The sequence below is a fragment of the Myxine glutinosa genome, chromosome 12, assembly GCF_964187855.1.
Source record: "Myxine glutinosa chromosome 12, kmMyxGlut1.1, whole genome shotgun sequence".
NCBI classification, from domain to species: Eukaryota; Metazoa; Chordata; class Myxini; order Myxiniformes; family Myxinidae; genus Myxine; species Myxine glutinosa.
This window is the reverse complement of record NC_136272.1, coordinates 74,596,685-74,611,348: the sequence shown is the minus strand read 5'-3', so window position 1 is coordinate 74,611,348 and position 14,664 is coordinate 74,596,685. Positions and strand designations below refer to the sequence as shown.

Below are 14,664 nucleotides of genomic sequence, written 5' to 3'. Positions count from 1 at the left end.
ATGACATTCTAGACAATTGTGTGCTTCCAACTTTGTGGCAAAAGTTTGGGGAAGGTCCTTTACTGTTTCAGTATGACAATGGCCCCGTGCACAAAGCGAGGTCCATACAGAAATGGTTTGTCAAGATCGGTGTGGAAGAACTTGACTGGCCTGCACAGAGCCCTGACCTCAACCCCCCATTGAACACCTTTGGGATGAATTGGAATGCCGACTGCGAGCTAGGCCGAATCGCCCAACATAAGTGCCCAACCTCACTAATGCTCTTGTGGCTGAATCTTGTGTCACTAATGTCATTAGTGTCATTAGTGTCATTAGTCATTGTCATTGTCACTAATCACTAATGTCATTAGTGCCCTCACTAATGCTTCACCACCATCTCTTGTCTTCCCCCATCCAAAACCTTGATCTCTTCCCCCCCCCCCTCCCCCGTTAATTCACCCCCAGATCCACTTTTTTTGTACCGACTTCTTCCTTGGAAGTCCTAGCTGTGTCCATGTGTTTTTTTTTACCTCTCCCACCCCCACCCCCCTTCCCACGCGTCCTCCCCCCAAGCTCTCTCCCTCCCACAGATCTCCCGATGTCCCTGCTCTCAAATGTTGTACTTGTGTGCTTCCCCCCTCTCTCCTCATCTTGTCTACCATTCCCTTTATTTTTTCTTATGTGTCGTTTGTTTTTTTGTCATTAATGTTAGCTTTTACACGAGCCTCGATCTTGTATACAAAAAAAAAAAAATCATCAACCCCCCCACCCAAACCCCGAGTCCTCAACCCCTGCCTTCCAACCCTAAGGCATCAATCCCCTCCCCACTCCGAGCCCTCAAAACCCCTGACCCACAACTCATCATCCCTTTCTCCCCCTTCCCCCCTCAAAAATAAAGTTAGTTCTCAGCACCCCCCCACCCCCAAAAAGCCTCAACCCCCCACCCCCTCCCAACTCTGTCCCATATTTGCTATCCCACACTTCCCAACCCTACAGAGTCAATCCTCCTCCCCATCCACTACCCACACCTCAGGTTGAGAGCAGGGATGAGAAGCGGGTATGGGGAAAGAGGAACATGTGAGCTGGGAGAGCAGTAGAAACACACTACCTGTTCGGTCTGCTCTGTCAGCATGATCGTACAGCCAAAAAAGCAGGCAAAATATGCAAAAATGGATACAGGAATGTTCACAACAGATGTTTAATAATAAAAACAAGAGGAGAAAAAGCAGGGTGAGAATTTTTTAACCGAAATGCCTGAGTATCGACCACAGAGCACAGAAGCATAATATGTATCATCCAGCAAACTCAAATTGTATTGTAAAGCAGTGGTTTGGCTATGATGTATCTACCAGCAAATAACAAAGGGACACAGTGAGCACACACAACCCATTCCAGACTCACTGCTGGAATAACGATGTAAAAAGAATAAACTTCAATCGTTCAACTCCGACTGCAACTCTCACATCCTGCCTTTAAATTCTTTCATACCTGTCTTCCCTCCAAGGCAATATGTTCAGTGAAATCCACATAATCAATGTTATGAAACATTTGTAGGTGCCGTTACAGTTTGTATTCTGTTGTCACTCATTGTACAAAGAATGAGTGACATGGAGTGGAGCATTTATATACAGACTACAGTGCACATTACACAATGCTATCCTTATAATTATTTATCATGATGTCTGATAATATTCACATGAAATCTCATGATAAATCACAGAGCATTTGAAATAATTTGATTTTTGTGAAAATCTAAATGCTTGTGTGACTGATTTATACTGTGCATGAAGGAAATCATCTTTTGCTCTCATTGATTTCTTACATTCAGAAATATTAATGTACAATTCTAGCTACAGTGCCTTCAGAAAGTATTTACATCCCATGACTTGCTCACATTTTCTTGTATTACAGCCTGAATTTTAAATGGATTTAATTGAGATTTTTTTGTCACTGATCGACACAAACTACCACATAATGTCAAAGCGGAATTTGTTTTTTTAGAAAGTTTTACAAAACAATAAAAAATGAAAAGCTGAAATGTCTCGAGTCAATAAGTATTCAACCCCTTTGCCCTGACACTCCAAATTGAGCTCAGGTGCATCCAATTTCCTTTGGTCATCCCTGTGATGTCTCTACAACTTGATTGGAGTCCACCTGTGGCCAATTCAATTGAGTGGACATTATTTAGAAAGAAACACCTTTCTATATAAGGTCCCACAGGTGACAGTGCATGTCAGAGTGCATGTCATTGAAGCAATGTTTTACAGCCGGATGCCCTTCCTGCCACCAACCCTGTTAGACGCCTTTTTGGCGACACAGAGAATTACCAGTGAACTGATACTCAATTTCCAGACTTTGGAAGGATGACAGGCTGAGTAAATCCCCTTGGCATTAATTCAGCGATCGACCGGGATTCAAACCCAGGATCCTAGGATCCCAAGCCGCACCCTAACGGCGAAGCCAACACCAGCCTCTACATGCACTGTCACCTGTGGGACTCTGGCATGGCAGAAACTCTGCCATGAAATCCAAGGAACTGTCCCTAGAACTCCGAGATAGAATTGTGAGGAGCATGGAAAGAATATGGAACTACCCAGACTCTTCCTAGGGCTGGCCCTCTGATCAAATTGGGCAAGAAGGATCTTAGTCAGGGAGGTGACAAGAACCCAATGACCACTCTGACAGAACTACAGAGTTCCTTGGCTGAGATGGGAGAACCTGCCAGAAGGAAAACAGTCTCTGCAACACTTCACAAATCTTGGCTTAATGGGAGAGTAGCAAGATGGAAGCATTCCTGAGAAAAAGGCACATGAAAGCATGCCTGGAGTTTGCAAAAAGGCACGTAAAAGACTCAGAGAGCATGATGCAAAATATTCTGTGGTCTTATGAGACGAAAATTGAACTCTTTGGACTGAGTGCAAAGTGCTATGTTTGGTAGAAACTGAGCACAGCTCATCACCCATCTGACACCATCCCTACCAGCAAGCATGGTGGTGGCAGCATCATGCTATGGGGATAATTTTCAGTGGCAGGGACTGGTAGACTTGTACTGATGGAGGGAACAAAGAATGAATGAATGAATGAATGATCGTTTTAAGGCCATTTTCCCCGCTAGAGCGGGGGTTAGCCTTGCGAGCCCCATGACAATCATGGTTCCCTGTTTGAGGCAATGTTTTTATGGTCGGATGCCCTTCCTGACGCCAACCCTTAGTCGCCTCTTACGATGCGCAGGGATACGGTGTACCTATTCTAAATCGGGGTACACACCGGGATCATTCATCCCAGCAAGCTGGTACTCAATTTGCCGACCTCGGAAGGATGACAGGCTGAGTCAACCCCCCTGGTGTTAATTTAGCAATCGACCGGGATTCAAACCCAGGATCCTAGGATCCCAAGCCGGCACCCTAACCACTAAGCCAACACCAGGCTAAATGGAGGGAACAAAGAATGGAGCCAAATACAGGCAAATCCTTGAGGAGAACCTACTTCCGAGAGCAAAAAACCTTAGACGGTGGCGAAGATTTACGTTCCAACAGGACAATGACCCCAATCATACAGCCAAAGCAATACTAGAATGGCTTCAGAAGAAGCATGTGAAGGTCTTTGATTGGCCAAGCAAAAGCCCAGACTCAAATCCCATTGATAATCCGTGGAAAGACTTGAAGATTGCTGTTCACCGAGGCTCCCCATCCAACTTGACATTAAATTAGATATTTCTGTATTTCATTTTTAATTATTTTGTAAAAAATTCTAAAAACAAAATCCACTTTGACATTATGGGGTATTATGTGTGGTAGATCAGTGACAAAAAAATCTCAATTTCATCCATTTTAAATTCGGGCTGTAACACAACAAAATGTGAAAAAGTCAAGGGGTCTGAATACTTTCTGAAGGCACTGTATATGTTAAAAAGCATCATGTGACATAGTATGAAAATTGGGTGGAGGTTGAGTGTCACGACACATAGTGTGTGGAATATATCTGGCAGATGTATGTTCAAAAAGATGGAGCACAATAATGTGTAAAGCAAGGATTGTAGAAACAAAGAAGAGAAATATTACCGTGTCCCCAACTCTCAAATCATTACAGCCACGCTGTCCCCCAACGACACTGCCATTCTGGCACATTGCCTTAAAAGTGAGGCTTAGCTCCTCTGGTTGATCCCGTACTTCCAACTGGACCTGCGATCGGATGTTCTGATCGATGCACCCAACACAGAGACATTTAGAGTTCCATAAAGGTCAAATTAATAATTACATCATAACTCACAAATAATTTTATATACTAGTACGCAGAGAAGGGCGAGATGACAAGGTGTGGAACAATTTAATATCCAAATATGCCAGAATAAATTTAGGGGCAAAATCCCTTCCCACCCAACTTCCTCCCCAAAAGAGTGGAAATTAATGCAGTGCATACAATTTAGAATCCATCTAAATATGAACTATACGAAAAGGCAAAACATGGGTCACCAAGCTTTCAACCCCACCCCACATGTACATAATATGTAGATATGTCAACAGCTCCTAAACACACGATACTGCACACAAATATACACAAATACAGGTGTGTATGGTCATGCACTGTTCATATACCCCTCCAGAAAACTCAAGAACATACATACACCCCTTAGTGCAGCGTGTTTGGTAAATGCACATGTGAGTTTTTTTTTTGAATACATCATTGAGACTTGTGGAAGAGCTAGTGCACTGAAAGGATCAGGATGTAACAGGCAAAAACAGAATGTAAAACATGCAAAACAGGACGCAGAAGTAACAGTAGAGATGCACGCAAAAGGAGCAGCAGAGAGAGGGGGGAAACACCAACAGCAGAGTTGAGGGCCAATATAGAGAGAGACTTGCACAAACAATGGGTATGGGAAACGGAATGGGGGTGGGGTGGGGGGGGCGGAGAGAATGCATGGGGTGGACAAGATGGACACAGAAAGGAACTTAAAAGAGGGAAAACTGGAAATTTGGAAGGAGTAGGGATTGGGGTGGGTTAACGAGGGTAGAAAGGATCATGGTTTGGGATTTGAGACGATCTGAGATGGTGCTGAACCAGCTGTATTGAATAACTGGAGGGAAGAATGAGATTGAGGAGAATGTGGAAGTTGGTTCCACACGCGGGACAAAAGAGGAACGAATGAGTGTTGGTGAGCAGTGATCCTGGATTTAGGTAGGTTCACCAGAAGGGGGTTGATGGTGGATTGTATGTCTTGCAGAAACTTGGGGGAGAGGAGGGGGGGGGGGGGGTGAGGGAGTAAGACACAGCATGGAATGAGCAGAGGGTGCAAGACAAGAAAGGAGGCGGCAGGTGACCACCGATGTCTGCAATGGCAAAGTGATAGGCCCAATGATCGTGATTCGATCCAATGATCGTGTAGACCTTGGTTACCCCAGCGTCATGCTGAGCAAGATGTGCAGCATGGAAGTCAGCTGAGAGAGGAGAGCAGTACTCCTGCTGTGGATTAAGGCCTTGAAAGTGGATACGAGTTCAGGTGTGCCAAGGAAGGACTTTGTACGATGGAGGATACCCAGTCAGCGGCTGGCTGTGGAGGCCAGCTTTGAAATATGGTTTGCCCAAGAGAGATCATGGCTGATAGCAAGACCAAGGAGTTTGAATGACTAGACTTTCTCGGGAGAATTGTTAAGAAGGTAAATAGGAAGGTTTGCCAGACGGTCCTTTCGGAGAGAGATTTTGTACGTAGAGAGTTACAGAGAGAGTTAAAAGAATAAACTACAATTCACCCTCAAGTTAAGCCTGGTGTTGGCATAACGGTTAGAGTGGCTGGCTTGAGACATTCGGATCCTGAGTTGGAGCCCCTGTCGTGCCGTTGAAACAACACCAGGTGGGTAGACTAAGTCTGTCATCCTTCTGAGTTCAGCAAAATGAGTACCAGCCTTTTGTGTTATTAATGGAAAAAGAAGCATGTTTTTTTTTTTGCACTTGTTATGGAAAAAAATACAATTTTCCTTAAGTCTCCACACCAAAAATCCTCTGTGCCATCATGGTGAAATATGGGGAATAATAAAATGAAAATAAAATTCTGAACAGCAGGTGGTGGAAAATGTAGAAACTGGATACATGGGACATGGCACTTTAAACTAAATTAATGTTGATTATGATGTCCATGTGTGCTCACCTACAAAGTAAATATGTAGAATTGGCAGTATGCACATTGACATCGACACACCAGGGGTTTTCTTCTCTCTTTTTTAAGCCTACCCCTACAGGATAGCGCCCCGGTTTTTAGTTTCGGCCCCCAGTTTTTAATGGCATCACATCACAGCGTTGGGCTAGCGGCTAGGGTGCCAGCTTCGGATCCTAGGATCCTGAGTTCGAATCCCGGTCGATCGCTGAATTAACGCCAGGGGGGTTGACTCAGCCTGTCATCCTTCCGAGGTCGGCTAATTGAGTACCAGTTCACTGGTAATTCCCTGTTTGTCGTAAAAGGCGACGAAAAGGGTTGGCAGCAGGAAGGGCATCCGGCCGTAAAACATTGCTTCAAAAAGGTGACCAACAAAAACAACAACAACCACGGTGCCCGAAAAAGGCCAACCCCTGCTTTGCGGGGAAAAATGGCCTCTAAAGGTGGGGGTTTTTTTTTTTTTTTTTTTTTTTTACAGAGCTTATTAGACCCTGAGGATTACTAAAGCACCATTTAGAAAAAAAATAAATTCTTCATGCACTCCCAATTTTCGAAGTTTCCGAGCTTTATCTCGGAGCCAGCTGTGACTTTCGGAATGAATTTTTGCATCAATAATGTGAATAGAAAGTATGTGCGGTTGGCCTATTTTTTTTATCTTGACCTATTTCTTGAGGTCATGACCTAATAGATGTTATAACATTTTTCACCATGACTTGTCTAAGGTTTGTCCGATCATAACTAAATTGCCCTCTCTAGACAACCTCGAGCAAGGGGTAAATTAGGCTTAATTTACATCATACCCCTCCAAGTTAAAGGCCAACATCAAATGGCGATCTGAAAGAAATAACGCGGTCATCATCAAATGGCAATCTGAAAAAAAAAAGTATATTTGTGTAAAAAATATGAAATAGGCAAGGCCTAAATACTATCGAAATCCATTAGAATTACCCTTTAGAACTGCTTAGAACCCTCTAGAATTACCCTTTAGAAATACCTTTTAGAACCCATTAGAATTACCCTTTAGAACCCTCTAGAATTTACCACTTATAAATCATTTTTTGTCATCGCTCAAGTTTGCCAATGCAGAAACCCAAAGATCACACTGGTATTTGATTAGCGTCCTTCACCTGCTTTTTTAGATTGTGACCTAATGAACAAATAACACTTTTTAGATCATAACTTGAATAATTTTCCTCCAATATTCATGATATTGAGTTTTATGGATAGATTGCACATGGGGATAAATTTTTCCTTCGTCTTAATTTACACTCTATTCCTAAATGTTGAAGGTCATGGTCATATGGCGGTCCGAACAAAATATGCTATCATTGGAAAGTGGGCCAAAGGTAAGTCGCGGCCGATAACCAAGGTATGCCGGGGGAAGCTTACCCTTGGTGATCACTTTGTGATTGCAGATAAATCTATATATATTTTTTGATAATTATTTTTTGGCAATCTCATTTGTATTTCGACGATTTTTCACTGTTAAAAAAAACGTTAATCCAAAGGTGAATGCATGCCCATGTGATGACCGCCAATTTGTTTTTGCCAGAGATTGTATTTTCAGGGAATATTTTCACCGGATTTTCAACAAAGTGGGGTGACTTTTAAATCAAATTTCACTTTGACTGGGCTCGCCAGGGATTATTAGATGGAATTTTATTCAGTATATTTAGTGCCAGCAATTGAGATTGAGATTCACAACGATGCTTGTGCAAAGCAGATTGACAGGAGCCAAGCATTAATGGCGATGCTAACGGTACGCATATATATGGGTGGTTCGTGTGCAGCCAACTGGCTGCTGGTTGCATCATTTTCAGTAGGTGCGTCTGCCGCTGATGCAATGCCTCTCTATAACCAGTTATCTGGTACTCATTTTTCCGACCTCGGAAGAATGACAGGCTGAGTCAACCCCACTTGGCGTTAATTCAACGGGATTCTAACTCAGGACCTTAGGATCCCAAGCCCGCTGCCCTACCATTAGGCCAACACCAGGTATCGCATATAGACGGTATAAACAGTATACATTTCGTTATTACACTGTGAGAATTAAGTCTGTGGAGAATCCCACAAACACAAAATCAAACAACATAGTAAATATTATATTTGTAAAATCAAACAATGTAGTGAATATTTTATTTGTAAAATCAAACAATGTAGTGAATATTTTATTTGTAAAATCAAACAATATAGTAAATATTTTATTTGTAAAATCAAACAATGTAGTAAATATTTTATTTGTAACATCAAACAATGTAGTGAATATTTTATTTGTAAAATCAAACAATGTAGTGAATATTTTATTTGTAAAAATCAAACAATGTAGTGAATATTTTATTTGTAAAATCAAACAATGTAGTGAATATTTTATTTGTAAAATCAAACAATATAGTAAATATTTTATTTGTAAAATCAAACAATGAAGTGAATATTTTATTTGTAAAATCAAACAATATAGTAAATATTTTATTTGTAAAATCAAACAATATAGTAAATATTATATTTGTAAAATCAAACAATGTAGTGAATATTTTATTTGTAAAATCAAACAATGTAGTGAATATTTTATTTGTAAAATCAAACAATGTAGTGAATATTTTATTTGTAAAATCAAACAATGTAGTGAATATTTTATTTGTACAATCAAACAATATAGTGAATATTTTATTTGTAAAATCAAACAATGTAGTGAATATTTTATTTGTAAAATCAAACAATGTAGTGAATATTTTATTTGTACAATCAAACAATATAGTGAATATTTTATTTGTAAAATCAAACAATGTAGTGAATATTTTATTTGTAAAATCAAACAATATAGTGAATATTTTATTTGTACAATCAAACAATGTAGTGAATATTTTATTTGTAAAATCAAACAATGTAGTGAATATTTTATTTGTAAAATCAAACAATGTAGTGAATATTTTATTTGTACAATCAAACAATATAGTGAATATTTTATTTGTACAATCAAACAATATAGTAAATATTTTATTTGTAAAATCAAACAATGTAGTGAATATTTTATTTGTAAAATCAAACAATGTAGTGAATATTTTATTTGTAAAATCAAACAATGTAGTGAATATTTTATTTGTAAAATCAAACAATATAGTGAATATTTTATTTGTAAAATCAAACAATGTAGTGAATATTTTATTTGTAAAATCAAACAATGTAGTGAATATTTTATTTGTAAAATCAAACAATGTAGTGAATATTTTATTTGTAAAATCAAACAATGTAGTGAATATTTTATTTGTAAAATCAAACAATGTAGTGAATATTTTATTTGTAAAATCAAACAATGTAGTGAATATTTTATTTGTAAAATCAAACAATGTAGTGAATATTTTATTTGTAAAATCAAACAATATAGTGAATATTTTATTTGTAAAATCAAACAATATAGTGAATATTTTATTTGTAAAATCAAACAATGTAGTGAATATTTTATTTGTACAATCAAACAATATAGTAAATATTATATTTGTAAAATCAAACAATGTAGTGAATATTTTATTTGTAAAATCAAACAATGTAGTGAATATTTTATTTGTAAAATCAAACAATATAGTAAATATTATATTTGTAAAATCAAACAATATAGTAAATATTATATTTGTAAAATCAAACAATGTCGTGAATATTTTATTTGTAAAATCAAACAATTTCGTGAATATTATATTTCTAAAATCAAACAATACAACAAACAACAACAGGCATTTTAAAAGGCCATTTTCCCTGCAAGAGCAGGGGTTAGCCTTGCGGTCCCCATGACAATGTTCTCCATTTTGCCCTATTTTCTGCATCTCCCCTTGTTAACCCCCTGGCTAGCATTTCTTCTTCGACCATCTTTAGCCACGTCTTTCTCGGTCTTCCCCATCCTCGACATCCTTCCACATTCATTTCCATCACTCTTCTCAACCAGTCACTTTCATCCTTCCTCAACACATGACCAAACCATCTCAAACTGTTTCTCTTCACAGCATCCATCACAGGCTCTATTCCCATCATATTTCGCAATTCATCATTTGGCTTCCTCTCTCTCTCAACGATACTCCACACATCCACCGAACCATTCGCATTTCCACCCTTTCCAGCCTTCGCTGCTGCTCTACATTCATTACCCATGTCTCGCTCCCATAAATCATAACACTTCTCACACATGCAGCATACACCTTTCCCTTCAGCTTCAACGACACTCCCCTCCTCGTCAGCACGCCACTCAGTTCCCGAAACTTCTTCCATGCACATTTCACTCTAGCAGCTGTTGCCGAGTCTGATCCACCTTCTCCATTCAGCATGTCTCCTAGGTAACAAAATGTTTTCACACCTTCCAGCTTCACGCCGTCTCCAAGATCCAACTCAACATTTCCTCGATCTGCAGCTACCTCTGTGCACACCTTACACTTGAATGTAGCTGCCACACTGGTTAATGACCCTCTCAAACCCATACATTTTTGATGAACCCACTCAGCGCACATTGTACATTGAATTGGGTTCACTCCGACACCCTTCCTGCACATAGCACATGGCCACTTCCCAGTTCTTTCCACCTCACCACATCCTTTACCACTTGCCATCACCTTCGTTTTTCCGATATTCACCTTCAGACCTTTCGTCTCCATACATTCCTTCCACTTGTTCATCTTCTCCTTCAGTTCATCCATACTTTCTGCAATCAACACCAGATCATCTGCATTCAACAACTCCCACGGTAAACCCTCCTTTACGTTCCGAGTCAGCACCTCCATCACAGCTACAAATAGTAGTGGACTTAGTACCGAACCCTGATGCACTCCCACCTTCACCTCAAACTCACCACTGTTCCCGTCCTTCGTCCTTACAGCTGAGCGCTCTTTTGTACATTGCCATCACTACTCTGATCAACCATTCCTCCACTCCTAACTTCCGCAATGCCCATGTCACCACTTCACGTGGAACCCTATCGAATGCTTTCTCCAGATCAACAAACCCAAGAAACAACTTCTTCCTCTTCTCCATGTACTTCTCCTGCAACTGCCTCACAATAAAAAGCACGTCTGTCGTTCCTCTTCCTGGCATAAATCCAAACTGCATTTCGTCAATCTTCACTTTCTTCCTTATCCTCCTCTCCACCACCCTTTCCAATACCTTCATTCTATGCTCCAATAACTTTATCGCTCGATACGAGCCACCGTCCAGAGGGTCACCTTTCCCCTTGTATAGAGGGATGAGGGTACTCAGTTCCCAATCCACTGGAATGCGGCCTTCTTTCACCACCAGATTGCAGATCTCTGTCATTCTCTTCACACCCCAATTTCCCGCTGCCTTCAACATATCTCCCACTACTCCCGTCGGCCCTCCCGCTTTTCTACTCTTCATTGCTTTAATCGCTTCCTCAACTTCCTTCTCGGTTATCTTCTCTGCCGGTCCTAAAACTGGGTTACTCTCCATGTTGCCATCCCATTCATTCTCTGCATTCAACAGTATTTCCATATATCTCTTCCATCTTCCTTTAATTCCATCTGGGTCCACAACGATTTGTCCCACTTCATCCTTCAAGCAACTCACCCCCATCACATCACACCTTTCTTTCGCTATCTGCTTTGCCATCCTGAATACCGCTCTCTGACCCTCTTCCAAATCCAAGCGTTCTCCGAACATTTTCCGACATGCCTCCTGCGCCTTTGCTACCTCTTTCTTTGCAGCCCTCTTGGCTGCCTTATAACTCTCATGCTCTTCCTTTTCTGCCCCCGTACCCTTCGCCTTCTGCCACTCCTTGAACTTCTTCCTCTTCTCGTCAATCTTCTTTCCAACTTCCTCATCCCACCACCATGTTTCCCAGTGCCTCGGTGGTCCTTTTGTCCATCCACATACCTCACCAACGGCTCCCAACAGACTTTCTTTCATTGACATCCAACCACTTTCAAGCTCAACCACATCATCCTCGACCATACTCAGCCTCTCTTTTAATGCCTCCCTCAATGTCACCTCTTTCAACCTCCACACCTTCATTCTCGGTTGGTACTTCACCCGCCGAGCTCTCCTCGCACCTTTCAACCTTATGTCGCAGACAACCAAGTGGTGCTGTGAAACAGCCTCCTCCCCCGGGATCACCTTTGTGTCCCGGAGGTGCCCCCTATCTCGCCTACGCACCATCAGGTAGTCAACGGTTGTCGTCGAGCCACCTGACGTGTATGTAACAAGCTTATTATCCTCTTTCTGGAACTGAGTATTACAAATCAACAAATCAGCCTCATCAGCAAACTCCAAAATCCTTTCACCTTCTCCATTTCTCACACCATATCCGTAACCCCCATGAACTCTTTGAACTCCCCCACTCGTAACCCCCACGTTTTCGCTCTTTCACGAGCCTCGATCTTGTATACAAAAAAAACAACAACAACAAAAAAAAGAACTCCCTCAAAACCATCCATACTCCTTCCCACATGTCCATTTAGGTCTCCTCCTACCACAACAACTTCCTTATCTTTCACGTTTTCCATCAGCTTCTCTATTGCACACCAGAACCTTTCCTTCTCTTCATCGCTCCGACCAACCTGCGGAGCATATCCCGAGATGACGTTCACCAAGAGCTTTCCAATCATCATTTTCACCAGCATCAACCTTTCACTCACTCTCATCACACTCACCACACTGTCTACAAACTCCTCAGAAAACAGGACACCAACACCATTCATGCCTTCTGGGCACCCTTGCCACACAAACTTGTATTTCTGTCCCTGCCTACCCTTCACCATTCTCACACCACTTCCCTTCCATCTTGTCTCCTGCACACAACATATGTCCACTCTTCTTCTGACCAATACTTCCACCACTTCTCCTGATCTCCCTGTCATTGTCCCTACATTCCACTTCCCAAACCTCAGAAACCGATCTCCACGTTGGGCATTAGACTTTTCGTCGTCATAAATGGAGTGATTTCCACCCTTGCTTCGATCGGGTCCGCACCTTGAGTTTTGACGAGAGGGAGTGAGGTCCCCCACGGGGTACTTTGGGCTGTACCCTGCCCATATCTCGTTGTAATTGTCATGGTTCTCTTTTTGAGGCAATGTTTTTATGGCCGGATGCCCTTCCTGACGCCAACCTTTTTAGTCGCCTCTTACGACACGACACGCAGGGATACGGTGTACCTATTCTAAACCGGGGTACACACCGGGTTGTGAATCAATCAAAAATCAAACAATGTAGTGAATATTTTATTTGTAAAATCAAACAATGTAGTGAATATATTATTTGTAAAATCAAACAATGTAGTGAATATTTTGTTTGTAAAATCAAACAATGTAGTGAATATTTTATTTGTAAAATCAAACAATATAGTAAATATTATATTTGTAAAATCAAACAATGTCGTAAATATTTTATTTGTAAAATCAAACAATGTAGTAAATATTATATTTGTAAAATCAAACAATGTAGTGAATATTTTATTTGTAAAATCAAACAATGTGGTGAATATTTTCTTTGTAAAATCAAACAATGTAGTGAATATTTTATTTGTAAAATCAAACAATAGAGTGAATATTTTATTTGTAAAATCAAACAATGCAGTGAATATTTTATTTGTAAAATCAAACAACATAGTAAATATTATATTTGTAAAATAAAACAATGTAGTGAATATTTTATTTGTAAAATCAAACAATGTAGTGAATATTTTATTTGTAAAATCAAACAATATAGTAAATATTATATTTGTAAAATCAAACAATGTAGTGAATATTTTATTTGTAAAATCAAACAATTTAGTGAATATTATATTTGTAAAATCAAACAATGCAGTGAATATTTTATTTGTAAAATCAAACAATGTAGTGAATATTTTATTTGTAAAATCAAACAATGTAGTGAATATTTTATTTGTAAAATCAAACAATGTAGTGAATATTTTATTTGTAAAATCAAACAATGGAGTAAATATTATATTTGTAAAATCAAACAATGTAGTGAATATTTTATTTGTAAAATCAAACAATGTAGTGAATATTTTATTTGTAAAATCAAACAATTTCGTAAATATTTTATTTGTAAAATCAAACAATGTGGTGAATATTTTATTTGTAAAATCAAACAATTTCGTGAATATTATATTTGTAAAATCAAACAATGTAGTGAATATTTTATTTGTAAAATCAAGCAATGTAGTGAATATTTTATTTGTAAAATCAAACAATGTAGTGAATATTTTATTTGTAAAATCAAACAATGTCGTGAATATTTTATTTGTAAAATCAAACAATATAGTAAATATTATATTTGTAAAATCAAACAATGTCGTGAATATTTTATTTGTAAAATCAAACAATATAGTAAATATTATATTTGTAAAATGAAACAATGTAGTGAATATTTTATTTGTAAAATCAAACAATGTAGTAAATATTTTATTTGTAAAATCAAACAATGGAGTGAATATTTTATTTGTAAAATCAAACAATGTAGTGAATATTTTATTTGTAAAATCAAACAATATAGTAAATATTATATTTGTAAAATCAAACAATGCAGTGAATATTTTATTT

At 39.1% G+C, this 14,664-nt stretch overlaps 1 protein-coding gene across 2 annotated transcripts in view; it reads right to left on the bottom strand.

The window, feature by feature from the left end:
* Positions 1-14,664, bottom strand: part of LOC137437527 (integrin beta-5) — a 129,051-nt gene that overhangs the window by 69,384 nt on the left and 45,003 nt on the right. For both annotated transcript variants that reach the window (XM_068131920.2, XM_068131921.2), the window contains exon 9: positions 4,041-4,175. In XM_068131920.2, coding sequence (XP_067988021.2) covers positions 4,041-4,175 — 135 coding nt within the window. The remainder of the gene's footprint in view (positions 1-4,040; positions 4,176-14,664) is intronic.